This window comes from Camelus dromedarius, chromosome 19, assembly GCF_036321535.1.
Source record: "Camelus dromedarius isolate mCamDro1 chromosome 19, mCamDro1.pat, whole genome shotgun sequence".
NCBI lineage: Eukaryota > Metazoa > Chordata > Mammalia > Artiodactyla > Camelidae > Camelus > Camelus dromedarius.
In genome coordinates this window covers 13,458,650-13,486,365 of record NC_087454.1, presented here as the reverse complement: position 1 = coordinate 13,486,365, position 27,716 = coordinate 13,458,650, and the positions used below count along the sequence as shown (strand labels likewise).

Below are 27,716 nucleotides of genomic sequence, written 5' to 3'. Positions count from 1 at the left end.
GCTTACATTTCCCAACTGTCCGTGTATGAAGTCCATTTTTTTTTTCCATTAGAGCCCTTAGTATCTTAATCACAGTTATTTTAAATTCCCAGTCTCACAATTCTCAAACCTCTGCCATACCTGAATCTGGTTGTGTTGCTTGCTTTGTCTTTTCAAACTTTGTTTTTTGCCTTTTAGTATGCCTTGTAATTTTTCTCTGGAATTCAGGCATTATATATCAGGCAAAAGGAACTGCAGTAGATAGGTCTTTAGTGTGAGGTTTTAAGTTTGTCTGGCTAGGAGGTAGGCTGTGTGTACTATTTGCTATAGCTGTGGTGTCAGTGGCTAAAATTTCCTCTACTGTCATTTTTATCTTTCCTGTTGTCTTTGAGTTTTCCTAGAAACTCATTTTTAAAAGAGTCTGAGACTCGCAGTTCTTTCCATTGCCGTCCTCTATTCTGTACACAGCCCTGCTGATGTGGTGGTATGGTGTGGGAGATGGGAGGCATTCTGGGATCTTATGATTAGATTGCAGTCTTTTAGTGCCTCAGGCTGTGACCTTCACAAGCTTCTCTGCCTTTTTCCCCCATAGGATGGGACAGGAAGGCTAGAAGGGACTGGAATTGGATATTTCCTTTCCCTGATATCACCTAAACTCTGGCAAAATCCACATTGGATAGGCTCTGGCAAAACAGTTTTCCTTGAGGGCAGACCTTTGTTAGGGAGAACAGAATAGTCTGAGCATACTTCAAAATAGTTAACTTTTCTCCTCCCCTTGCCAGAAGCAGGAGGGAAATATTCTCAGATCTTCACCCTCAGGTCCTTCACCTTACGGCTCACAATGCCTAAAACATTTTATTATCTGGCTCTTTACAGAAAAAAAAATCCGATCTCTTCTCCCCGTCTCTCTTTCCCGATTTCCCTCCTGGAGGGAGAACTAGTGAAAGTGTAAGGAACCCCGAGACTGGGTCCTCGGGAGATTCTCTCACACTGGGGGGCAGACCCCACAACCTGTCAGTTACCCTTCAGGTTTTCATACCAGTTGCTGGTTCCAGTGGCTGTTTCTGAGTAAGGTTTGGTTCTCTGGATTTGCCTGCTTCTCCAGTTTACAGGGTGGTGGCTTGTCCTAGACCTCAGTTCTCTCATGGATCTAAGGAGAGTTATTGATTATCACATTGTTTAGTTTTTTTCTTGTTGGGAGGGCAGGAGGGGCGACGTCTACACTCTACACGTTGGACCCGAAACCACCCGTCTCCTCTTTTTGTGCAACCTGTGAGCTGAAAACAATTTTTACATTCGTAAAATTGTTGGAAAAAATCATAGGATGAATATTATTTCATGACAAGCAAAAACTACATGAAAATTTTAGAATTCATAGTTTTTATTGGAACACAGCCACGCTCCTTTATTTACTTACCGTTTATGGCTGCTTTCACACTATAGAGGCAGAGTTAAGTAGTTTTGACAGAGATCTTATGGCCAACAATGCCTAAAATATTTATTATCTGGATTTTTACAGAAAAGAAATTTTTTTCCAATCCCTGCTGCCCATGTCTTAAAATTTCTTTATATTTTCCATCTCCTTTTCTATCTGGCTACATTCTGGGTAGTTTTGTCAGATTTACTACACCAGTTTATTATGATGTCTTTAGCTGTATCTCATCTGCTGGTTTAGCCATCATTTTGTTTTCTTTTCTTCAACAATTGTATTTTAAATTTCTAACATTTTATTCTTTTTCTAATCTGTGTGGCAGGTTTTGATCATCTCTTCTTAATCACTCATTTTTGTGTTACCATCTTCTGTTTCTTTAAGCATTTCATACATATTTATATACTGTATCTGATAATTCCATTACTTGAGTTCTTTGAGGTCTAAAACTGATGTTTGCTGCTTCTGCTGTTAATGCTGGTTTGTTTCCTTATGTATTTGGTGATCTGGACTGTGATCTTATGTTTGCTAGATACAGTCTGTGGTCCTCCATTAAGGATGTCTTGTCCAGAGAGGATATGTATTTGCTCTGCTGAAAGTCAGGGGGATGATTCTGGCCTGGAACACTAGAGCCTTCTTCCAGTTTCTCTGGTTTAATCTCAGAGTCTTAGGTTCAGTACTTCAGTCTTTCTCAGTTGACCCAGGGCTTTTTTTTTTTTTTTCTTAATTCCAGTAACAACATTCTACATGAAATTGATAGCCAACATTAGGTTTACCTGTTGTTCCCATTTACATGCTCTGCAACCTTTCTTTTCAGCTCAGTTTTCTTTTTTTTATTCTTCTGGCCCTTAGAAATTCCCTGTTATCTCAGCAATACAATAAAACTATTTTTTTCTGTGCAATCTAGATGTTTTGTAACAAGAGGGTTTCCTGGCCATCTAACCTGCCATACTGTAAGAGCAAGAGTCGTATCCAGTTCTTTCTTCTTCACTTACAACTAATTCCCCTCCCCCCCCCAGTTGCTGGTTTATCTCCTTCCCAGGACCAGGTAAGAGAGTTATTTCCTTCCTTATACCCCTATGGCTGCCCCTGTCTTTAACACTCACTTTATTCCCTCAATAGATACCCAAACTTTGAGTCAGTTGTTATGGTACCTTCTCTTTGACTAAAGGAGCAGCCGTTCTTTGGTTTCTTGTCAAGGACAGGATTTAGCTGTGGCTCTTTTCAAGCATCTTGGGTCTCATTCTGTCTCTTTCCGTTTCTAAGCACACACAACCTCTATTCCCATTCCTAACCCATTTAAACTGCTCTCTTTGTTGACATGGTTTAATTTTTATGTACTAATGTCGTTATTTCAGATCTCTCTTGTGGAATCGCAGTGTTCTTTCTGGCTCCTTGGGTCTCCAGAGTATGGCTTACAGCTAAATGCTTTTCATCCTCTGCTTACATCACCGCCCACATGCTGTTCTGTCATTTTCAGATTGATTAGTTACTTCTGCAGCTGTTGCCATCAGTTATAAATGGCTTTAGATGGAGAGACAAGGCAGATGAAAATGTAAACTGTAAAGCCCTGAACAATGCTGAGGAGTATTCAAGGATGAGAGACACAGTATAATTTAGGCTTCAGCTGAGGCAACTGTTCCTGAATTTGATTATGCAGAAAAACTGTCTTAAAGGTTTCTGAAGCTGAAGAGTAGTCTGTACAGAAAGAGAAGTCTGAGTCTTTCAAGGGGGAAATGGAACATCCTATTTAGAAGATGTGGCCAATTTGATTCTTCCTCTGTTTAAATAGAGCAAATCGATTTTTATCAAAGACTGAGGACAAAAGAACCACTGAGAAGCCCTCCAGCTTAGACTTCCAGGGATTTCCACCTCTCCTGATTTGTTGCTGTGCACTAGGCACAGAGGGTAATGATAGCATCTACCCATGAAACGTGGTATAGAAGAGCAGGAGAAGTTACAGGGCTGGTCGACAGTGTGGACACAGATCTTCCAGCTTATGTCAGTTCAGAATGATGAATTAACCATGTCAGCCAGGCTGTGGGTCTGAGACCCAATCTGGGAAGTGGCAGCTCCCTGATGTGCGTGTCTGAGCAGGGGAGCTAGGAGACCTTATAGATGCCACCAAAAGAGCATTGGACTAGGGTTCCAGAGATTTTCTTGACTGAAAGAAAAAAAAAAAAACTGGTCACGGAACTGTCACATGATGAAATCAGCTCCTTGTTAGGTATGAGATTGTCTTCCAACTTAAATTCTGTGATTCTGTGATCATTACCAGTTGACATGGCTTTGTCTGAGTTGAAAAGCTAGGCCTTGATTGCTTGTTTATCTTAATTCCCTGGGTAACTAAATTAAAACATGGTTTTAATTCCCATGTTTCTGTACCCTAGCCACTGAAATTGATGTAGGCAATAGAGAACACATACATCTTCCCTTTCCCCTAGGAACTGACTCTGCCTCTACTGTTACATGGTGTATACTTAGGTCCTAAAACAGCCCAGCAGAAGCACTGCCGGAGTATCCAGTGTTGTTTCTGAGGGACATCCCTGATAACATGGGACTTTCACTGTTCTGTTTCCTACAGCATTTCCCAGCCACCCCACATAGGGAACTCCAGAACTTTTTGATGGTACTCTTCACACACAAAGCATAAAGGTAATTTCTAGTGTTATAAACATTCCAGAATATTTCAATACATTGTTCTGTTTGTCTTTTCAGTCTTCAAGTCCCAGATTGAAGGGCACAAAGAAAAGCTTGCTCTTTGCATTCTGTGGATCAGTGCAACTTCCTGCTATGAGTGTTACTTCTTTTAACTTCTTATTGACTCCTGGCTGATTCATTCTAAGTAGCCTGGGCAGGAATTCTCATTCATATCCCAAGGCATGACCTACCATTTAATCTCGTCATTTTCCTTCGTGATATTTGGCTTGTAGTCTAGATTGGATTGAGGCTCCCCAGCTCCCTAGATCCTGGAAAATGAACCCATTGGTTTATTTGTGTTTGAGTTGTACCTACCTGGGCAGTCTTCTGCAGGCATGGCTGCATCCAGGTGCACAGTTCCCTAAACCACCCTGATCAGAAGCTCTCCTGATTTGTGAGGCTCTCCAGCAGCAAGGCTCCATCTTCCCTTCATTTCCATTTCTGCCTCTAACCATCTATCCTTCCATGTTTTCCAAATATGGCTTCAGAAAGAAAAATCACTTATTAAGATCTGGTCCTCAGAATTCACTTCTCCTAGCTAAAAGTTGTTTCTCTCTCAACTAGACTGTAAGCTTCCTCTTGCTGGTAGGATGTATGTCTTTTTCTATTTGTACATTGGCACCTACAATAGTGTCTGGTGTATGGCAATCACTTGATGCTCATTCAAAGAGTAACTGAATGAATAAATGAATAACTGTTTCTCTTAATAAACATTAAATGACTGAATAAATTAACTTAATAATAGGTTTATTTTCTATCTCAATATTACAGACTGATTTCTAAATTCTCCCCAGAATGAGCCCATTTTAAAACCATACTCAGGTAAGATTCTGAATTATAAACTGTAGACACATCCTAGTCATATATTCACCTTTTGAGAAGATGCAGCTCTACACAATTGATCCAAACTTATCTAGTCTAGTTTTCAGCTGTGTATAGACAATTCTTGTTTTATCCGCTAGCTCCCCACTCCCTCCTCCACCTTACCCCCTTTCAGTTATCTTTGTATCATTTTGTTCAGCTTCTATCACTGGCTTGACTGTAGAATACCTGCTGACCAAATGTGCAGATCCCTGGGTAGGATGGCAGCTGTGTTGGGTGACAGAAATCAGGTGCCTAAGCTCTGGGAAAATAGGGCTCTAGGCAGAACTAAAAATAAAACGCAAAAATGTGAGAGAAAAGAAAAAGTCCAGCACAAGGTACAAAATGAGGTAGCTCATTATATCACTGTGCTGCCTCTGGGCTTTTAATTAACTTTTAATATTCTTAAAACTCAGACTTATCTGCTAAATCTGAATAATTCATTTAAACATGTATTAGGTGCTTATTATGTGCCAGGCACTGTGGTAGGAACTTGGGACACAATAGTGAACAATACATAGTACCTCTCCTCACTGAGCTTACATTCTGGAAGAGGAGAGATAACATATAGAGGTTTGGCTTGTGATGGATGCTTTGAAAAAACATAGAGCACATATAAATCACTTAAAACAGTACTGACACTCCAATAGCCAAAAGGTGGAAACAACCCCAATGTCTATCAGGTGATAATAGAGAATTGAAAGGTATATCTATGCAATGGAATAGTATTCAGGCATAAAAAGGAATAGACTGATACATGCTACCACATGGGTGAATCTTGAGGGCATTATGCTAAGTGAAAAAAGGCAGATGCAAAAGGTCACATATTGTTATGATTCCATTTATAGGAAATATCCAAAATAGGCAAGTCCATAGAGACAGAAAGATTAGTGGTTGGTTGCTAGTGGCTGAGACTAGAAGAGGATGGGGAGCAGCTTAATGGGTATTTGGTTTCCTTTTGGGATGATGAAAATTTTCTGGCACCAGAGAGTAGTGATCATTGAACAACATTGTGCATGTATTAAATGTCACTGATGGTAAATTTATGCTATTTTTATCTTACATTAAAAAATATAGTATGTGGCATAATATAAGCATTCAATAAAACATTTTATTTTTTACAGCAAAACAAAAATCTCTCTCAATCAGGAAATTAGCTAGGTAAATAAGTTAAATTCTAATCACTGGAATGCTATGCAGCCTTTGAAGAGAGTGAACATGATCTTTAAGTACTAACATGGTAAAATGTCCAAGACGTTATTTAGCAGGAAAAAAAGCAGAAGATCAGCATATATTAAGTATGATTTATGTTAAAAATACACACGTACACTCATACACATGTTTATATATGCCTAAAAAGCAAGTGGACCAGGATACACATACGGAACATGGGATGAACAGACTTGGGCGGGGCAGGGAATGTTTCTTTTTTGTATGTTATACTCATGTATTGATTGTGTGTGCCTGTCTATGATACATGACGTTTTCAAGTTTTTACATGATGAGCTCTGAGTTAAGCATGTGACATGGCAGTCATAAAATCCCAATTTGCTCAAAGGTAGCATCACAAGAAATACAGACTCTAGAACAGGGGAGGTAATTACTGATCTCGAGAAATAGAATTTACTGACTTCATACTCCTTATGAGGAATAAAACGTGACTTGCTGTCACTTTCTCAGTGTAAAAGTCCTTCCTTCCATACCTGGAAGTGGTTTCTGCACTCTGCGGTCAGAGACATGGCAAGTTCTTCTGCTTCTCAAAGTGGTGAGCACACCACAGGGGCTCAAAATTTTTATTTTGCTTAATGTTCCCCAAATCCCAAATAAATGGTAAGGCATATGATGTTTTGAACTTTTGTTCAAACTTTCCCCTTGTTAAAAGTATGTTTTTAAAAATAAATGAAGATAGAAGCATAAGACAAACAGTAAGAAAATCCATCCACAGTCCGAACTCTTAAAAAAAAAATCATTTTATTGATCCTTTACCATACAAAATTTATTCAAATTACACCCATTTGAAGTGGTAAGATCACAGCTAGAGAACAGGTTACCCTGTAACAAATCTATTTACAAAATCCATCATAAAAGCTTTTTTTTTTTTTACATTATATTACATATTTTCTTTTTTAAACTAGCGTACAACACAAAGCTAAACTGATTAGTAGTTTGCCTACTCCCAACTTTGGGAGAAATACTTCCTTTTGACAAAATCACGTACCCCATAGGAAAAGAAATTTCCACAATCTGACAGTTGCCACCCGACTCACTCTGCAAGGCATCTTCCTTCAAATCCCTCCTCTTGTACACACAAGTTGTCATGCACACACTGAGTTCTTTCTTTTTCCTGAAAGCTAAAGCGTTAAATACTGCAATTGTATTTACAGATCTACACTGACAACAAAAATGAACACAAGAACCACCACAACAACAACAGCAACAACAAAAACAAGATAACACTCTTAAAAAATTACAAACCAGCTAGAAAATATTCTGGCAGTGTTTACAAATTAATTGCTATTTTTGTACAAAATTGCTAGATAATGAAAATACAAGTAGACTGCGTATCAACTTAAATAAAATGATTGCTACACACAAATCTGTACATATAAACACACACCTAACACTGTTTGACAGCTCGTGTTGCTCTTTATACAGTTTACTTTCTAAGGCTCACTCAGTCATAATTCGCACACTTGTAACTTTTAGCCATTTCATGTGTGAGCTTTAATAGCAGCAACTCAATGGTACCAGGAAACCTGCATACTCAGTACTTAAAGTAACACAAATACTGTAGTACTAACCCACTTTGTGTGCCGGATACTATGTCAAAAAGAAAAGGACTAATGCAAACAGAACACAGTATGGACGTTTGATTAATGTACACCAGTTAAGCCCATTAACTGGGAAAACCTTATGCGTGAAGGAACTTTTAAGACTTATTAGGATTCCTTTCATTTTTAAACAATAAATATGGCATCACGTTACGAAAAAAGTTTAACGAGAAACTCAACCAAACACACAACCACCTAGCTAGGTGAGCTCAGTCTTTAGACTTTGGAAAAAAATCAGCTTTGTGCAGCTGGCAAAGAGAATTACACAAAGCTGGAAGCAGAGGCAGCTAACCAGATGAGATAAATACGGGACATGGGGAAAAGCTTGGCATAAATGGTTTCCCATACAGGAAAAAACCCCACAGTGCGTTTCCAGTAGGCACTTGACACAAAGCTCCCCCTCCCTCCCCCACCCCAATGCTTCATCTAGGACCAAGTCCAGTGTGTGTGAGGGGAGGAGGGTGGGGCTGGAGGCCGAAGAAGAAGGAGGATAATCTGCACCTTTGTTTTTCTTCTCAAACATACACCCACGCATACCTACACAAAGAGTTTAAAGTGCTGGTGTCATCTGTTTTGACCCCACCACCACTTTGCATATTGTGGAAATCTACCTAGAGTAAACTGGCTGGGGCTTTCGTGGTTTTTTGTTTTGTGTTTTTCCTAAGGGATCTATTTTCCATGTAATTAAACATATGAATCGAGTGCCTACTATGTGCCCACCACCATGTCCGGCACATAGCATTTCAATTTCACTGTTCTTTGTTTTGAGGTTTGTTTTTTTTTTAGATGACTCCCTCATTCCCACAGTGTTTAGCATCCAAAGAATGGATTTGAGGTACTCTGCTGCATTCCCAGGGGGAGATGGCCATCTCTCCCCTGGCCAATGGGAAAGCCATTCTTGGACAGAACTGGTAGGATTTGCAGCTGACACGAAGCCTCCAACTTGGGACACCATTCTTGCAGAGTTAAGTGGGAGATGCCCTGTTCTCACCAGCTGAAGTAAATGCCACTGATAGAATGCTACTCACACAACGGGGGATGTCTCTCTCCCCAGAGGCCTCTCCATCTGACCCCATCCTGAGAAGTGGTCTCCCTGAGTGCAGTATAAGAGAGCCCTTTCCCCGGTGGCAGGGGCCCGGGGAGCCCAAGGACGGAGGGATGCACGCCTGCTGCTCCTTGGGGCTGCTGTGTCCTCTGACCTGGTTCTCTTTCCAAAGGGGCCACCCCTATCAGCGAGCGCCACTCGCTCCAGCGCCCCCTCCTGGGAAAGGAAGCAAGATGGGGCAAAGCTTCTTGCAGAGGCTGTTAAACCTTAGATCACACACATTTAGATGCTCTGATCAGTAGAGGTTCTCTACCTCTGCTTAAATAATTTGAATTAGCAAAAACCGCTTCAAAGTAAACAATTCAATTGAAATGGTGATGGGTGCCACAGGAATGCTTAAATGGCAGCTTAAAAAGAAAAATCTAAAACAATCCACAAAGAACTCCTAAGTAGGCATTTGCTACAAATCAACTTTAAACTTACAAATACGTTGTGGGCAGGGGAGTGGGAGTGGTTTATGGAGACAGGAAAATCCACAACAGCTTAGAGGGGCAGAACTTGACTATTCTTCTGTATCTGCAACAAATATTTGAAAAGTTTCTTCATCCGAAAGGCTGTGGAGGATCTCTTGACCTCCTAGTGGGACACACGGTCCATAGCTTAAACTGAATTATGACAGTAATTTAAATATTCCTAAGAAGAGCTGAAGAAATCCATTTCATACTTTTGCATGACTTCAAGTTTACAGTTCCTGCAGTTCCATTCCATATTAGCAGACCCCAAAGACATGCATTCTGTGGAGAAGGCACGGCTTGAAATGCTATTAAGGAAGATTGCTGTTTTCGAGTGGGCCGGGTGGCCAGACCCCATTCTACAGCCCATCCGTCAGGCACAGCAAGCCAGTCGGGGAGGGAGGGAGGAAAAGGACGGGTGAGAGACACCTGATTGCACATTTTCTCACTTGCCGACTCATCCAGGAGATTTTGGAGCCTGGGGCAAAGCAGGGCTTTCCCAAGGGAGCCTGCGACTGTGCGTTTAGACAATTTTTTTTTTTAATTCATTAAAATGTCAGCTTTGTTCTGAAGTTCGTCGTTTACTTCATGATACTATCTTGGAGGAAGAAGGTAGGAAGGGACAACACTGCATGACAGATGTTCTGGTTCCATAATAAAAAAATATTGGTTTATAAGGGGAGTTCACACAAAGCATAATCAACTACACATAAAGTCTTCCACCAGCGGGAGCTTTTCCAAATCATAAGCGTCAAAGAGATCACTGATGCCTTCTTCCTCCCCAAGGCTTAGCAGATAGTCTTCTTGGAGCAGGGGAGGCAGTAAGTTCACAAATGGTCCTTCTAGGTTGGAAGGAATTTGGTCCTCAGTCTGCTGTAAAAGGTTGGCTGGGGAGGCCAGAGGAGAAAGGTTTGCCATAGAGATCGAGCAATCACTATGTCCTGAGTTGGTTGAAGCCAAGTCTGAAAGGAAAAAGTTGGTGGAAACCAAAAAATAAGGCAAAAATCAAATTGATTTTTAGAGAGACTATACATGTTGCTATTATAAAAGCAGGCACCCTCTGCTAAGGACAATTAGATGACAACATGGTACAGATCACCTTTATACTAACAGGCACTGTAAGCAGTGACTCCAGTCAGCTGTTTTTTTTGGTGGTGGTTGTTTTTGTTCTGGTCTACTAATCTTTTCCAATAACTACTGTTAGCAAACAAGAATTACAAATAGCTTCAAATATTAGGGACTAAGAAGTTCAAAAAAGTCTCTCTGATATCAAGTAGTCATTCTTTAACAAAAAAACAAAAGAAAACATGCAGACTGAAAAGTTGGCTCCCTGATAGAAATCACCAATTTTAGCTTAGTCTTTTTTGAACAACTAATTTATTAGAGACATCTCTAAAAATACAAATAAAAGGACACATCCACTTTGAATTTTTAGGGTGGAAAAAACAAGTGCTATTCTGTTTTACCATCTGAGGTGCTGTATTTTTGCTCAATGTTAAGTCATTCTATTTATTTAAATCACTCCTATTCTTGCCACTATACTAGGAGGCAGTAGAAGAAGAAAATTAAATACACAACTCCAGTCTGAAACTGGGGAAAAAAAAAAAAAGACTGCAAAGTGCTTCCTTGGCTGTAGGGACCGTGGAGGGCAGAGGACTTAGATTTATATTTCAGGGGTTTCCCTCCCTTATTTTCTCCCCATCCCGTTGGGGGAAAAATTAAGATAAAACTTGGACAAAAGGCTTCTTTCTCTCCATACTTTTTCAGTTCCCTCTCTAATGGCCTCTGCATTATCACTCAGAGGTGTTTGGCCGAAGGTAGCTGATGATTCACCCAGACAGCTCACAGCCTCACTCCTCACTCCTCACTTCAGTTTCCCCAAACACTGTGAGGAAATGGTTTCTGCCGATAGCAAGAGCCTGAAGGGAATCCATTAAGTGGGTGGAGGAGCCATTTGCCCAAGATCATCATTTTATTCTGTAAACCATTCAGAATGCCTTAAAAAAAAAAAAACAAAGTTACCTTAATAATATTAATAACAGACATTTCTGTTTCTTGCCTAGACTTGTGGTTCTGAAACTGGATCCTTCTAGTCACCTTCATTTTAAGTACAGTTTCCAAATGACAAGAGTGGAATTTTTACCTTTGGAAGTGGGTTTAGGGATATTCCCATTGTGGTCTTGGTTGTTTGTTTTCATCGGACTGTGTGTTTCAGTCTCTTCTGGACACAAATAAACCTCAATGGGTCCTTGGGTACTTGCCAAATGTATTTGCAGGCTCTATAAACAGAAGGAGTGAGACGTTCAAACTGAAAGTTCTTTTGGAAATGAAAGCTATAGTAATTGTCATCAAAACATGGAAAGTAAGGGTAATTCTTGTTGCTCCTTTTGCTTCTCCACTGGTAGTCTACCTCAGTCAGTGACTGTTGTCCTCTAGAGCAGGGATCAGCAAACTACAGCCCAAGGGTCAATAAATAAATAAAGTTTTATTGGTAGAGTCTTGCCCATTCCCATGGTTTATGTATTGCCTCTGGCTGGTTTTTTTGTTTTCCCTGCTGTGATGGCGGAGCTGTGCAGTTGAGTAGTCCCAACAGACTGTATGTATGGCTCACACAGCCAAAAATACTTACTGTCTGGCTCTTGAAAGAAAAAGTTTGCTGACCTCTGCCCAAGAAGAGGTGATTAAAATATATAAATATATATATTCCTTGTATGCAAACTATTAAAAAGTCTTTTAAGTGTTCCAAATACACTATTTCCATGTTATTATTTCTTAACAGTAGGGCTTCATGTGGAACTTTAATAACCACTGGATGAACACTGTTCTTAAGTGCTCAGAACTGAGTTTAGTAAGAATGCAGCACACTAATGTTTAAAATTCTTCTTCATCTAGGTCATAGGGCTATTATTATCATTTAAGGTAAGAATTCTACCCTAGATGACAGCTTGCAAATTTCATTCTTTTTCTTTTTTATACGTTCTTTTTAACTACATTATTTTATAGCTACAGTTTAGGCCTGTATTATCAAAGTATATCTGAAAACAATCACAAAAATACGCCTTTTTAAAAAAAATATTTGAGTCTATCAATTAACCCAAGGTCCCATTTGATTTCTTAAAAGTAAATATGTTATAAATGACACATTCTTAATACATGCTAAGATAGAGAGGTAGGTGGGTATAGCTCAGTGGTAGAGCACATACTTAGCATGCACAAGGTCTGGGGTTCAATCCCCAGTAGCTCCATGAAAAAAAAAAAAAAAAAGACAGGGAGATAGTTTACAACATGTATACCTCTATTTATGGTAAGGATCATATCCAGGGTAATCAATATAAAATTCCCAATGGTTCAAATAGATCAGAACCACCAGATAACAAATTATGAACAAGAGAAAGTACAGGAAAGAAGGGGTGTCATATACCCCTTTGAGTTGAATGCCCTTCTATGTTAAAATTAGACTTTCTGGACACTCAGTACGCATCAAACTGTTAAAATGTTTTTAAAGTAAGGTTAAGCAAAGCAGATGGGAAAGAACTATCAAGCTTCTAGGAGGATACAGACTTTAACCATGAGTCAGTGATTCTTCAGCATCCCAAACAGATCTCTGCAGATGAACAAAGACATGATCTCCTTACCTCTATTGGGTCAGGCACTTCAAGTCTTGTTTCTGGAGGGGCTTTCACAACTATAACAGTTTGGTCTTTAAGGCCACTAATTTTTCGAATATCTTGATATGTAACATAAGCTAACGTAATGAGTGTTAAGGAAATCTTCCAACTAATCGACTCAGGTGTAACCATTATGAAGATAACAAAAAGATGCATGGAAAACTTACAAAGTATTTTTTTCTTGTAAGAACATATGTGTCTCTCCTTCTAGGTCTTTAAATATATGAGATCTCCCATGAGTCCTTTTTTCTGGTTGATAGTCTAAACAACAAAAGTGTACAGTTTTTTCCTAAAAAGTCCATGGCTATTTAAGATATTAAAATAAACACAGAAACAAAGTAGTTAAAATAAACTCAAAAGAAAACTAATATCCAATTTGGTGAGGGATTTTCAAACCAGGTTCCTCTGGAGCACAGGTATTCCATGAACTCCAGTGAAGTGTTCTGTCACTCATCTTGAATGATGGCAAATGCTAATTTACAGAAAAAAATTTAAGCTCTGGTAACCATAATTTTTTTTGAAACTCCACTAACTTCTATGTGTTACTTGACTATTAGCAAATGTCAGCAGCCACCCAGACGAATGAATGAGTCGCTAATACATACACATCTATCTTAGTGGAAGAACTCGAGAGTACTGCTCAGGCAGACAGCTTGTTTTCTTAACTGCACCTGGGCTGGTTGTGATTATATATTGCCTGTTGATAAGAGTGTCATTATTTCTCTGTTAGGAAAATTATCCTTTGTATGATATTATTAACTACAATACTTAAGTGTTCACAAGGAGGAAAGCAGCTTCCAGATACTCTGTAACCTGAATGATTTAGGAAAAGAGAGTGAGATAATATTTCAGTACTCTTGGGAGTTACTTCTGAGCACCGAACACTTCTTTTAAGGGCCCCAATAGCCAAACCTAAGAGGATATCGTGAAAGAATATGGTACTTGTATGATAAAAGAGAGCCAAGCTTTCACTTGGTGCTGCAGGAGAACGGGCCATGCAGCCTTCTTACGTAAGAGACATGAAGCAACATAATTAACGTACAGTGTCTTTGGCCAGTTGCCTTTTATGTTAACCTACAAAAAGTGCCTAGGACAAGACAGCGAATCACAACTCAATGAAGGCATTTCTGCAGGTAATATCAAGTAGCAAATGGAGTCCGTGATCTAACTTGTTTGACACAGAAATAGGACAGCCTAGAGCAAACGATGTCCCTTAGATCAGTAGCTTTTCATTAGAAACTGAAGAAAGCTATGAATTTACTGTCCAGAAAAAAGCACATTCACCCCAAATCTGCATGTACATTAAGGCATCTGTCAGAGTCTATGATCTTTGAGTCTCAGTAGTTCAGACAACAGCTAAATTCAGTGTTGAGCTTGAAAGGATAGCTCATTCAGGATTCTGGGTTTTAGGTCATCTGTCTCATCAAGGAAGCCAATTGGTGTCTTTCTAGAAGACTTGACACACACGCTTGTGAATTTTTACTGAGAACAGTGGGGAAACTGATAACTAGGTACTTACCCCACGGCCCACTGTCAAAAAGCTATTTGACAACAGCTTATTAAAATAAAAGCTCATCTACAATTACCCAACATGCTGCAGGAAGGAAAATTTCAACACATTTGTGAACAAGCTGTACCAAATTCGGAACTGAATGGCGAATTGAAATAAATTGTGCAAACATATTCTCTAATCTTACAAACTCAAAGTGCTTCCATTGTGGCTCCCTCCTGAATTTGCTTCTTGGGTTAGCAGCCCCATGCAAGGAAGCTTTCATTTTCTGCCAACAAAGGCTCCAGAGAAAACTAATGTAGGTACACGTTCCGGAAAGCTGCCAATCACGTGTAACCACCACCTCTCCTCCTCGAAGGGACTCCCGACTGAACAGTGAAACAGCCCAACTAGAGCTATTCTTGTTTCTTCCCTTACAAACCCACTCTGGCCACCACTGGGGGTTCAGATCATCACACCTCTTCTCCAGCTCACTAATCATCAGCTGACAAGGTTAATCCTTTGGGCAACAGGAAATGAACAATCAGTTTCAAAAACTGCCTGGATTGGAAAATAAATGTCCCCATAACTCCAAGGGAAAGCCTATTAGAGACAAGACAATAGAAGAAACTGGGCAAGACACATTTTATTTTCTAACAAAGATAAAGGTGGAATAATCAGAAGTTTGGCACTGAAATCAGAGATAACTTAAAACACTGGTTTGGTTTTCTACTAATAGCTGAGAATATTGCAAAATCTTCTGGTCAGCACAATGAAGTAATCTCCCTACTCTATGGTCTGAAGTGAGGTGATGAACAGTAAGTTTTTCTGAGGTGGTCAACAGTCTATTAGCGAGTTAAGAACAAGAGTTGGCTTTTTATATTTTTATTTCCAAGGACTAATGTTTCTAGATAAATAGATAAACTGAGATTTCTTAGGCCCTGGGGGTGTTTCTGAAATCACTTTTTGGTGTTGTGAGTCAGCATAACACACTTTAAAAATTATAGAATGATCCTTCTATCCTCCTGCAATGCTTTCAACTATATAGCTCAATTCAACCAATTCCAATTGCTCCCGATATCTGAGGAAGAGAAAATAGAATGTGAGAACCCCAACAGTGACAGCTAACACCCACCCGAAATCTGGGAAGCCAGAGATGACTCTGCCCAATGTTATCATTAATACGAATACTGACACCTTGCGTATCTCATTAATAGCTTTGCCTTACGCTATGAGTATATCCATATGTCCCAACCACACATGAATAAAATGCTTTAAAAAAGTTCCCACCTGGCTATCGAAATAGATATGATAGGTTCCAGTCCAATAACTATCATTCCATAAATACTGACTTCTAGACAGTTAAGTGGGTTTGTGTGCGCACGCGTGCGCGCGCGCACACACACACACACACACACACACACACGCATGCGCGCACGCACACGCTTACTTGCATGAAACGAGAGTAGATTCTACCTTGTGCGTGAAAGTCAGACCGTCAACTCTGGAAACCGTCTAGAAGGCACTAACCCCCACCGACCAGGTGGCACAAAGGATATCTTTGATTCTCTGAATCCTCGGTTAACAGTTTGAGGTCCAGGGTGCAGCTTTGGATCAGTTCATCTAATTTCTTCTCTTCCTGACTGAGCTCGGTCACTTCTTTTGACAGGCCTTGACACTGGGCCAGCATGCCCCCGTCCTCAGACAGACTGCAGCCCCTGGAAACCCAAACACAAACTTTGCATGGCTGCTCGAGAGGCTGGCGGGGAGCGGGGACAGGGAAGGCCAGGAGAAGTGGCCCTTCAGGTACATGCCCCCTCTTGATGCAGGAGGTCACATTGCTTGTTAGCCAAGTGTTAAAATTAGGACGTTTATACATATTTCTTCATACAGTCAGTTCTTCACTTTTCACACTATAGAAATTAAGTGAAAAAAACATTGCTATTTTCAGGTTTCTTTCCTCCATAGGAGGCCTGTTTCTTCAGAAGACTGAAACTCAAAGGGCAGCTCCTCCCTGCCACATGCCTCCCAGTGGGGAAAAAGAAACAGGGAGACAAAGGACAGAAAGACATAGCAAGATGGAAAATTTGAAGGAAACAATGGAATGGTTCAATATTCAACAAAAAATCATCCAAAAAGTACAAAAGACGTAGGTTATTACTGCGGGTCTTATACCAACAACTGCAAAGGAAAAGGCTAAGGAAACATGTCTGTGCTGTACGCAGGAGCAAAGACCAATATGCAACAGGTCTGTCTAAACCACAAGCTAAAAATGGGTCACTGAATCGTCACAGAATTCCCCCAAAGTACAAAAAAACTACCTGTTCATTTTATCATGTTTGAAGCAGTGTTTTTTTCAAAGCCAACCTATAACAGATTTATTCCTTCTACTCATGCTTTAATAGTTCCTTTTAAAGTGCTGGGTGTTCAGTTGCTCGGTCCATAATTCACAAATGACATTATTATACATTTAATCATACATGTAATGTGTATTCGCCTTGCTTTCCAGATGGTACAGGGGCATTTAAGTCTTGCCTTAATTTACACAGAAAGTGAGTTAATCTGCTATGAGAACCATACATAAGGATATTTGACAACTGTGCATATAGACAGATGAGTTAATACACAGCCACAGTTTCTAAATTCCTTTTAGAAGCCAAAGACACGTGTAAGCATCTATTAGATTACACACGTGAGTACACACGTGGGTATCATGGTAACAGACGAAGAGCCTTTTACTTCACATCTGCAGGGCCCTATTTAATCCCAGTCCCAGGATCCCCAGGCTAGTAGACTATAAACCCTTTTATCTCTGACTGCATCTAAACAGAAAGTCTCTTTGTCAAGAGACTTTGAACTTCTGGCTCAGGAGTTGAGGAGGAAAGAGAGAGGAGAGAAAATGAAAGAAGCGTGGGCATGAATCTGAAAGCTGGGGCTGGGAGGAGCCCCGCAGCAGTGTGAAAGGACCCCACCGGAGCCAGGGAGTGGGGGGCCGTGACTCATACTCACATCCACTGCACGTTGTTCTTAGACTTCTTCTTAATGAGGTGGATGCCTTCCAGGACATTGGTGATGTCATAAATCCTTCTCTTTTGCACCTTCAGCACCTCTGCCGCCTTGTTCAAATCCAAGACCCCATCCGGTGACTGGCTCAGTAGCTGAATGAACTTCTTGGTGAGCAGACCAAGTGACGTATCATACCGTGTTTTTTCTGAGGGAGATTTTGGAGCTTAAAGAAAAACAAAAACCGAGCGGGTGGGGGGATAGGGGGAAAGGTAAAGAAATGAAGGGTTTCTTTGCAGTCAAGCAAGCCCTCTTTCCCCCAGCAGCCCAAGTATTAGTATCGGAAGCAAAGCTGTGGTTGCTGATTTTTTTTGGTGAGTTACAGAAAGCTATGAAATTGCTTTATTAGAAAAAGAAGGGACAGTAAAAATTCCTGTTTAATTAAGGCATTTTACTGTGAATTTCTCTGTAGTTTCTTCTTTGGCTTACCCTACTCCCTGGGTCTAGTAAAGTATCTCACACATAGTAGGTGCTCAAAAATATCTGTTGAATGAATGAAAAAGTGCTGTAGCCTCATGGGATCAGCACGTGTGGAGCCTAACTTGATGGGGTCAGGCTACGAATCTCTCCAGTATCTCATGATGGGGCCAGACAGACTCATCCTACCTGGCTTTTCAGGCGCCGGTGTCTGTGTGTGTGTATATAACTTGTTCACCAACTTTTCAAATAGTGGCGCCGAAGAATACCTGGGAGAGTCTTCCCATCCCATCTCCCCGTCCCTCCAGAATGAAATGTCCGCTTAATACTGTATTTATTCTCTTCGAGGTGCACAGGTCAAGGGTTTAGCTGAGCATTACACACATTTGTGGATTGCCTAATTCATAAACTACAGGAGAAGACAACATCTAAATTAATTCAGCCTTTGCGTTAAATGCCAAAGACATCCAGGACTATTTAGCTATTTCCTACCTAGTTTTCTCTCTCTCCCAAAAGAAGCAATGACCATATTTGACGGAAGTGGAAACTAGCTGCAAGTTATTGGTCTCAGTCCATCCTCATGCTCCCATGGCTGCACCAGAGATTTAAGGGACTCCGGCAAAGTTTGTCTACGCCCAGCTCACCTCGGCCCCTGAAGTGAAGGTCCATTAAGGAAAATTAAAATTAAATCTGGTGACAGAACGGTGCCATGGAGCTTGTATTCTGAGTTGAAAAATGAAACTGCACGCATTGGAAGAGGCCTCCCCTGAAGTCAGTCTCCAGGTCTCAGAGTGGCTCTGTAAACCTTGCCCTGGGTGTCTGCAGACATTGTATTTATTTTTTGGATAGGCACAGACAGAAATGAAAAGAACCAAACATGCCAAAATCATCCGCACCTGGGCACCCCTTCAGCCACGAGCTCTGAAAGGTGGGAGGCTCACACCAGAGAGTAAGAAAGAGACGACAGGATCCTTACTTTTTGGACTATCTGGACTTCGGAGCGCAGCTCTGCCTTTGCCCTTGGGGGTTTTTAAACCATCTGAGAGGTACTGCTGACCGCTTTCTCCTAGCTCCAGCCTGCGCTTTGCCTGGAATAAGAGAGTACAGTCGTTGGTCACTGGTCATGTGGACAATCACGAGTGAGGCTGTGTGATCCAGCCCCTGCCAAATGCTGCGGGCTCGTGCGGCTCTCAGCAACCCTGCTCCGCCTCTCTCGGGGGGCCTGGCTCCCTGCCGAGGCGCCTGGGGCGGGGCCACCATGCAAACTCCCTCTCCACCTGCAGTGACCACCCCCTCTGCTCAGACGGACAAATCCGATCACCCTTCTGGATCAGGTTCTGAAACCACTTTGTTCATTTACTCATTGATTCCACAGACGCGCCAGGCATGGGGCTAGATATGAGGAATACCATAGGCATCATGGAACTTAAATCGACTTCTCCCCGGTAAACCTCTGCTGCCTGTCCTCCTCTCTGACCTGGGATGAACCCCCTTCCTTGAGCTCCCCAAACACTGTTTATTGGTATCATAACACTTGCTCAATTTAAGAGTTATTTCACTGATCTGTTTCTCATTTCCTTTAAGGTAGGGACTGTTTCCCATTTATCTTTGTATACTAGGGCTTGGCACAGAGCCTGGGTTTCTGTAGGTATTCAATCACACACTCACTCACTCTCTCTCTGTATATATTCAATGAAAGAAAGAGTGATTGAATAGTAACACAACTAGTCAGAGACTACAAATGGTCATTCATCAGAATAACAAATACCTCAAACACTCAATTTTGGGCTTCAACTGGTATTACTTTCCTGGTTTTGTCATCAAACTTGGCAAACAAGCAGTTCTCGCCCAAGTTTTTAATCTGATTTTCACTTTAAAAGATCTCCACTTCATGTCTTCTATGTCATGGGCTCTGGGCTCAGGAAACAGAGGTAAGCAAGACAGATGAGAGTCCCTTCAGCCCCAGTGCGCAGAGGCTGAGACAGAAGCCAGGTAACTAAGGACGCAACTGGTGAGTACCGTCTGGATGCGAAGGGCGTTCAGACGGGGGTGGCACCAGTGAGACCCCCACATGGCAGTGTGCACTGAGGCCCATTTCAGGGCAGATTCTTCTAATGAGGAGATTCACAACTTCAAAATAACTGCCCATGACACAGAAAGCGAAGTCACAACTTAGCCGATGACACATCCAGCTTCTCTGCGCAAAGTTTTCAGCTAACCTTGCTCTGTTCGCCACCCTAGCCACTAGCCGGAGGGGCTCGTCCGAACAGATGTGTCATATCCCTGTAAACCACACACTGGATTTCAAAAACTCAGCACAAAAAGGGGTAAAAATAGCTCAGTAATAACTTTTATATTGATACCATGTTAAAATGAAGCTGTTTCGGCCTTACAAAATATTATTAAATAAGAGAGTATTAAAACAACCCTCTCACCAGTTTCCTTTCTTAGACATACATACTTTACTGTGTGGCCTGCATCTGTGGCACACGTTGTCTTTCCACTGGGCAGTGCTGAGCTAACCCACATCACTCCAAAGGCCTAGGAATGACAATTAGCAAATTAACGTTCTTAACTCCATTTTCCCCTCCCAAATACTCCGTCAGATCCTTGTGTGGGCCTGTGGTTTTGGTTGGCTCTGGGAGCATTCCCTCTTCTTCAGGCAAAAGCCCCTGATGGTTCTTTGGGGAGCATCTCTCCCTCTCCCGGAGTGAGTGCACTGTGCCCCCGGGCGACCCGGCCTGTGCCCCCCCGCCATGACTAGGTCAGATGGCACAGGACCAAAGCTGGCTGAACAAAGGCCAACCCCAGGAATTTTTCTGGAACTACCAGTAGGAAGGAGTGTGCCTTCTCAGTAAGGCTGATAAGCTGGTAGGATGATAAGCTGGCAGCTGGAAGCCACCTGCAGATGAGGCCTCCCCAGGGGAAAGCAGGTGGAGAAACCGAGAGAAAGGGGTCTGAGGCCATCATTCAGAACCCCAGCAGGTCAGGCACTGGGGGCGACAGCTGGTCCTCCCCAGACTTTTCAGTTACATCAGCCAATAAAATCTCCTTTTTTGCTCAAATCACTTTGAGTTGGGCTCCTGAAAGTGTGGTGTGCAGGGGACAGCCTGCGGAACTCGCTGAGCCCAACGGGCTCCAAAGCACTGGGGAGCGGGCGTGCCTTGCTGAAGTGGGGCAGGGGTGTCAGCCACTTCTCGTGGCTTTGAGGGAATTATTACTGACAGAGACAAGCTTCACTGGAGGCTTACCTAAAGTTTGTACACAAGGAGGAATTGGCTTTCCTCTGAAGACTCTCTCTTTGTAGAAAGTTACCCGAGACACAGCCCTCTTCTGTGCCCCCACCGAAGTCCACGGAAGGAAGGCAAAATGGGAAAAGAGCTTGGGACCCTGAACACTTGGACCCTTCAGGCTGCGCCCTCCTTGCATCCGCACAAGAAAGAACCACCTGTGGCTAGTAGCCTGGGGGTGAATTCGTTTTGCCTCCCCATCTTGGGCTATTGTTTCAAGTACTTTGAGGCAAAGGCCTGTGGAAGTAGTAAGCTGTGGGCTGGGGACATTCCCAGAGATCTGTTGCTAAGAAAATGAGATCTAACTTCAAGGACCAGGGTTAGTCAGGTTGTGGTACCAAGCACCAAACCAAATCTAAGCACTAGATAGAAAATGTGAAAGGCACTTGTCTTGCCAGAGAAGTCTAAAAAGCAAAAGGCCTAAGATACCTCAGTCTTGGAGGGACTCAATCACTAGCCTGCAAATCTCACCAACAAGAAATGAGCTGTGAAAGAAGGGCAGACTCTGGAAATCCTCCCAGAGGGTAGAGATCGGGGTGGCCATCTTGGCTCCACAAGCAAGTCCAAGGGCCAAGGGCCTGGCACTCCTGTTGAGGACACAACACGCTTGACCACCATGGGCAATGCCCCCTTTCCAAATGGACATTTCTGTTGGGTTACCCTGTTCTCTTTCCTGCACTGTTTGGCGAATGGGGACTGAACTGGGCTTGAGGATAACAGCCCTTGTAGGTCCTAGATCTGAAGATGGACACAATGGCCAAACTCTTTGGGGAAAAGGCTAAAAATTGTGATATATGATGGAACAGGATTACTTTAATGCTTACCTTAGCAAATTCTAGTGCACATGCTTAGTAAAACAAATAAGAAACCAGATGGGAGGATTTAAACAGTGCAGGTAGTTTTTGCCTACACCCCCTTGCCCTGGGCTGAGCACCAGGGCAGAGGAAAATCTTTTCTCAGTTGTCTCAATTTTTGTTTGTTCTTAGTGTGAACATCTTGCTGAACTGAGAGCTACTCTGTTTATAAACAGATCTTCATGGCCCGTACCAGTAAAGCAACTAATACATCTTGTGCTCAACGGGAGGCCCAGCCATTTGGACCTAAGCAGGAGTAAAGGCTGACATGAGCAATGCTACGTAGATCACCCACAGGGCACCTTCCTGAGGTAGTACCAAGGGTGGCTTTTACCATAAAGGAAGTATGTGCTAACTTTAGGACCTCAGCCCCAACTCTGATGACATGCCTCTGTAATGAAATAGTTGCACTGTTGAGCGTTTCGGAAAATGTACACATGAAAATAACAGGAACAACTGTCAGGCGGCCAAGCAGTCGGCTGAGGGGACATCCATAGTGTCCGTCCACCTGGCATTTGTTGCCCCCTTTTCTTCACTTGGGGAAAGAACTTCTCCCCGGTTCTCAAGTTCACGTGGTTTCTTTTGTCTCCAAGCTTGAAAACAAAAGGCCTGACAGTGTTCAGCATCTTAGGCTGACCCTTTCCCCCTCCCAGCAAGGGTACAGAAGTGAGTACCTTCACGTGGGCCCACCAATCAGCACGGTCCAGTCCATTGGCTACTGTGACTGGCTGATGGATGGGTCCATGACCGAAGCAGGATGAGTCAGTCAGAGAAGGGATTTTTGTTGGAAACTACTGGGAAAGTCCTGGGTTCTTTTCACTGGGAGTTATTAGGCCGGTAGGGTGTAAGCCTGGCGCTACCTGGGAACTGAGCCAACAGAGAGCAGAGTTAAGAGCTGGAGAGAGACTGAATCCCAGTGCCTTTGAGGGAGGCGCTAGACATTTCCAGTCCCAAAGGCAAACCTACCTCAGACTCCCATTTCTGTGAGCTGACCAGATCCCTTTTGTGGTAGGAGGTAAGTATGAGATTCCTACCCCTTGCAGCCAAGAATCCTGACTGATACAGCCTTTGAATATGAACTATTTAACACATTCAGCATTTGGGTTCTTAAAATCCACACGCCATGTTAATTGCTTTCCACCTGATTGCATTATCACATTTCTACAACAACCCTATAAGGTAGTTGTTATTATTCTTTCCTATTTTACAGGAGAAAATGGAGGTCTAGTGCTCTTAAATAACTTTTCCAAGAACCCCACAGCCAGGAAATATGCCTACTCCAAAGTCCGTGCTTGCAACCACTTCATGAAATGCTTGTGAAAGACTGCCATATAAAGATATCTGAAAAGTCTTATTAAATTGATACTACCTTACTTTATGATAAACTTAAGGAGTTTCATTTTACTCATAATTTTTAAAACCTTTCCTTTACATGATAAGTGCATATAATAATTCAAACAGCACAAATGGGTATCGACAGACAGCAAGTAACTCAGAATGAAAAAAAAAATCTTTCTCCCACTCTGTCTGGATCGTCAGTCCCCTTCCTCAAAGGCAAGCACTGTGAAGTTAGTTAGATATCCTTTCAGATAGTCTAGTACATATATAGCTGTAAACCACTGCACCTTATAAAAGCTTTTTACACCAACGGTAGCAAACCACATACTACTCTATCAATGTCTTGGAGTTTGGTCCCTATCAGCAAATAGAATGACCTTATTTTTTTAGAGCTGCATAATATTGTATTTTTTAATATACCATGATTTGTTTACTTAGCTGTACACCTACTAATGGACATTTAACATCCCTCTGCTATAACCACTTTCCCAGCAGACATTCATGACGGCATCGTGGGGTAGAGAACTTAAGGATTTACCTGCAGTCTCCATTAACAAGTCACAGACACCAGGATTAAACTCAGGTCTGTTCAAATAACCTGTCAGTGACCATGACTTCCCTGGGCTGACTGAGATGTCTCTGCTTTTCTGCCATAGCAATTTCTGGGCTGCAAGGGCATGCTTTTACCACCATCACACCTATTTGGCTCCAGGTTTCCTCACTGGACCCTGAGCTCAGGTCTTAAGTAGGTTAGTTTCCCCAGAGCCTTGCACATGGCATACACTCAGTCAAATTTACTTCTTTATTTTGAATGAACCAAGGAATAAATCCCCCAAGTCTCTTGGCAGGTAAATCACAAAGCTCCAACATTACCAACCTGTAAAGGGGATATTTAAATATATGTATTTACACATGCTGGCAATTAATCTACATTATTTGGAAAGATTTTCAAGAAATATATAAGGGAAAAATTAAGGTTGCAGAATGATATGTATAACATGATCTCATAGGGTAAAAAACTATAAAACTATAGACCTCAATATAAAATTTTCCATGTATTCACAGAGGAAAAGTCTGAAAATGTCCACATCAAATGTTCAAGGAGATTATCTCTGAGAAGTAAAATTAAGTATGAGGTAATGATTTCATGTTTACAGTTCTGTAATATTTGGTTGGATTTTACAAAGTGATGTGTCTGTATACACATTAAATTTATATCTTTCAAACTAACACTTCCACCTTTGGGAGTATATTCTGAGAACATTTATGTTGTTTCTAGGGTTTGTCTATTAAAAACAGCACAGTCAGTTTCTTGAATATTTATATTTTTCCACATATGTCCAACGTAAGTGCCCCATCTCAGAAGAAAAATTCAGTAAGTTATTGTACATTTATATAATGGGATGTTATGTAATTAATAATGAGGTACATCTATATATGTAAGTTTTTTTTTTTTTAAAGCAGGTTTGAATAGTAAAATTGTATTTCTGTGGGGAAACCATATGCCTAGAAAGTATCTAAATAGTTTAAGAGTATTAATCTTTGGGTAGTAGGATTACGGTGATTTTACTTTCTTAACTTTTTATATTAACAAATCACTTTAAAGTCAGTGTGAGTATCTTGCATAACAAGAAAAACAAAAAGCATTTCCATTTAGAGTTAAACCAAAGAAGTCTAGTGGTTTATACCCATCCAGTGTGCATGGGTATGTGTTCAAATCAGAAAGAAGGTATGCTACCAGAACGAGCATCCCATTTCATGGTGGGAAGGGAAGGGGTTCTTACATACCATTCAGCCGAACCACAGGAAAAAATTAAATGAAGGAAAAGGCATGCCTGCTGTGGGTTAACAAACTGTGAACACTACAATAAATTCCCTTTACCCCAGTTAATAGATCTGAGCAAAGGAAAAAACTAGATACATGATCCATTTTGTCTCAAAGCCAAGGATGAGACAAGGCATTTTGAATAGAGGAAGAAGGGAAATAGAAGAAAATGGAAATTACATAAATAGAATGAGGACCAGACTAAGTACAATAGTGAAATAACTCAAAGGAGGGAACCTCCAGCTTGAGACTGGACCACAGTTAAATCTATCACTTGGATTCTAGCCGTTAGGTCAGTGGGTTAGGGCATGAGGAGTTTAAGAAAAGAATACCTAGTTTCCAGTTGTGACTATATATTAACTCAATCTGGTTAACCATTTAAAAGTCCATTCAAACATTTATTAAGTGCATACCCGGCCCCACACAGGCAGGTGAACATAAAGGTGATGTGGTGGTTCCTGCCGTAAAGAGGGTACAGACAACTGGCAGGAAATGCATGATAAATACTGCAAGAGTCTGTGACTAGGTACAGGAGGGTAGGACAGAGGGCTGGACAGAGAAATGTGAGGAGACCTGGAGGAAGTGGTTAGAGGTGGTGGTGCTTGAGCCAAGTCCTGGTAAGCAAATGGGCTTCTCTTCTTGCAGAGAAGAGAGTGGATTTTGGGGGACTTAAGTGGGCTGTCCAAGCATGGCCAGAAGCCCAGAGACTTGGAAGGACCTGGGTTTGGAGGTGCTAGTAGGGAATAGGGCAGGGGGGCTTTGGTGCAGAGAATGAAGAAGGAGCCAGATCATGGTCCCTTCCATGCCAGGCTAATAACCACACTCCCAGCATCAACCTCTCATTGCCATGAGGTTACCTAAGATGAAGAGCTCTGAGTCTCCTCTGCAGTGTTTTTTTCCAGCAAGAGCTTAGCTCAGAATCTATCAAGAGCAGCATTTCTGTGAGCTGGTACATAAGGAGCCTAATTAGAAACCAACATCTCAGAGAACTGCCCAAGTGAAGGGCACACAGGAAGTTCTGACGGAGGCACGTGGCGACAGGAGCAGCAAGAGTGCGTTTCACTCTAGGGGTGGGTTTCCCCTTACACCCCACATCCCAGCCACCACCAGCTGGCAGAATATGCTCTCTTCCTTCTCAGATGCATCGCTCTCCACACCCGCCCGCCTCACTGCCCCAGCTAAATTCCCCCATCGTCTCTCTCTGGATTTCTAGAATGGACCCCAAACCTGGCCATCTTTCTTCTTTTGATTTTGAACCTACAGATCTAGGGAATTTTAACTTCACTCTAACTTGTATTTGTGGACTAGTTTGGGAATCTAACTGCCTACATGTGAATATTTCTAAAAGAAAAGGAATCTCAAACTGATGAACAACTTTTGGAATAGAAGCTGTTTACTTATGAACTGGTGACTGCCTTCCTTTCTATATACATTTTTTAAAACAATCATTTAAGGCAATTTAAAAATAAATAAATGCACATGATTTTTAAAAATGCACTAGCTCAGGGATCTATCTCCCCAGGGTAGCCCATTCTACCATAGAAGCGGAAGACTCCCAGTCCTGTCTCCCAGCTTCCCTGGAACCTGGGCTGGGACAGGCAGACACACCCGCCCCAGATTTGGATTCTGGAGTTGCTCCTGCAAAACAGCAGAGTGAGGTGGTGATGGCTGTGGGTTGATGTTTTAGCTGTGGTTCTTCCTTGTTTCTGCCTGTTGGCCAAGCCCGGTTCTCTAATCTTCCTGGCATTTCAGTAAGTTATCCAATATCCTTTCAATAAACTCCTTTTCTGCCTAAGTTGGCCAGAGCTGGGTTCTGTTGGTTGGTTACAACAGCGTCAGTTTCCTGATCCCACTGTTAATCAGCTGTCTTCCTGGAATACATCTGAACAGTGGTATGGAGGAGAAAATTCGAGCCCTGATGTATCTGAAACGTGCATTTCACCCTCACACTTCACAGCGTGACGAAGTAAAGAACTTAAGGCTGAACATCAGTTGCCCTGGGAACTCTGAAGGCACTGCTCCCGGGTTTTTATGTAGTGCTGCCGATGAGAAGCCTGCAGCCACAGATTCTTATTCCTTTGAAGCTATTCGATCTTAATCTCCCTGGAAGGTTCCAGGCCTGTCTTACATTGACCATAAAATTTCACAATGTACATTCAGATGAGCATCTTTTTCTCACTCACTGCGTGAGGAACTCGTGGGCTCCTAGAAACCACATGCTTGGCCTTCAGCTGTGAGAAGTATTTATGTCGTAAAACCATTCCCTCTCATTGTCTTGCTCTGATCTTTCTGGAATTCCTATTCTTCTTGGGTTGTTCCTCTAAAGCTATTTATTTGTTTGCTTGTTTGTTTATTGAATTTTAATTTTTGGTGGAGGAGGTAATTCGGTTTACTTTTTTCAGTGGAGGCACTGGG

At 41.8% G+C, this 27,716-nt stretch overlaps 1 protein-coding gene across 3 annotated transcripts in view; it reads right to left on the bottom strand.

The window, feature by feature from the left end:
- Positions 1-6,921: 6,921 nt before the first annotated feature.
- Positions 6,922-27,716, bottom strand: part of E2F3 (E2F transcription factor 3) — a 64,643-nt gene continuing 43,848 nt past the window's right edge. The window contains exons 2-7 of one of the 3 annotated variants that reach the window (XM_031435134.2): positions 18,971-19,082; positions 17,524-17,743; positions 16,074-16,232; positions 12,993-13,107; positions 11,501-11,636; positions 6,922-10,319 (exon numbers count right to left, since the gene is read on the bottom strand). In XM_031435134.2, coding sequence (XP_031290994.1) covers positions 10,057-10,319; positions 11,501-11,636; positions 12,993-13,107; positions 16,074-16,232; positions 17,524-17,743; positions 18,971-19,082 — 1,005 coding nt within the window. In that variant the 3' untranslated portion in view covers positions 6,922-10,056. The other 2 variants (XM_031435135.2, XM_031435136.2) reach the window with 2 other exon arrangements.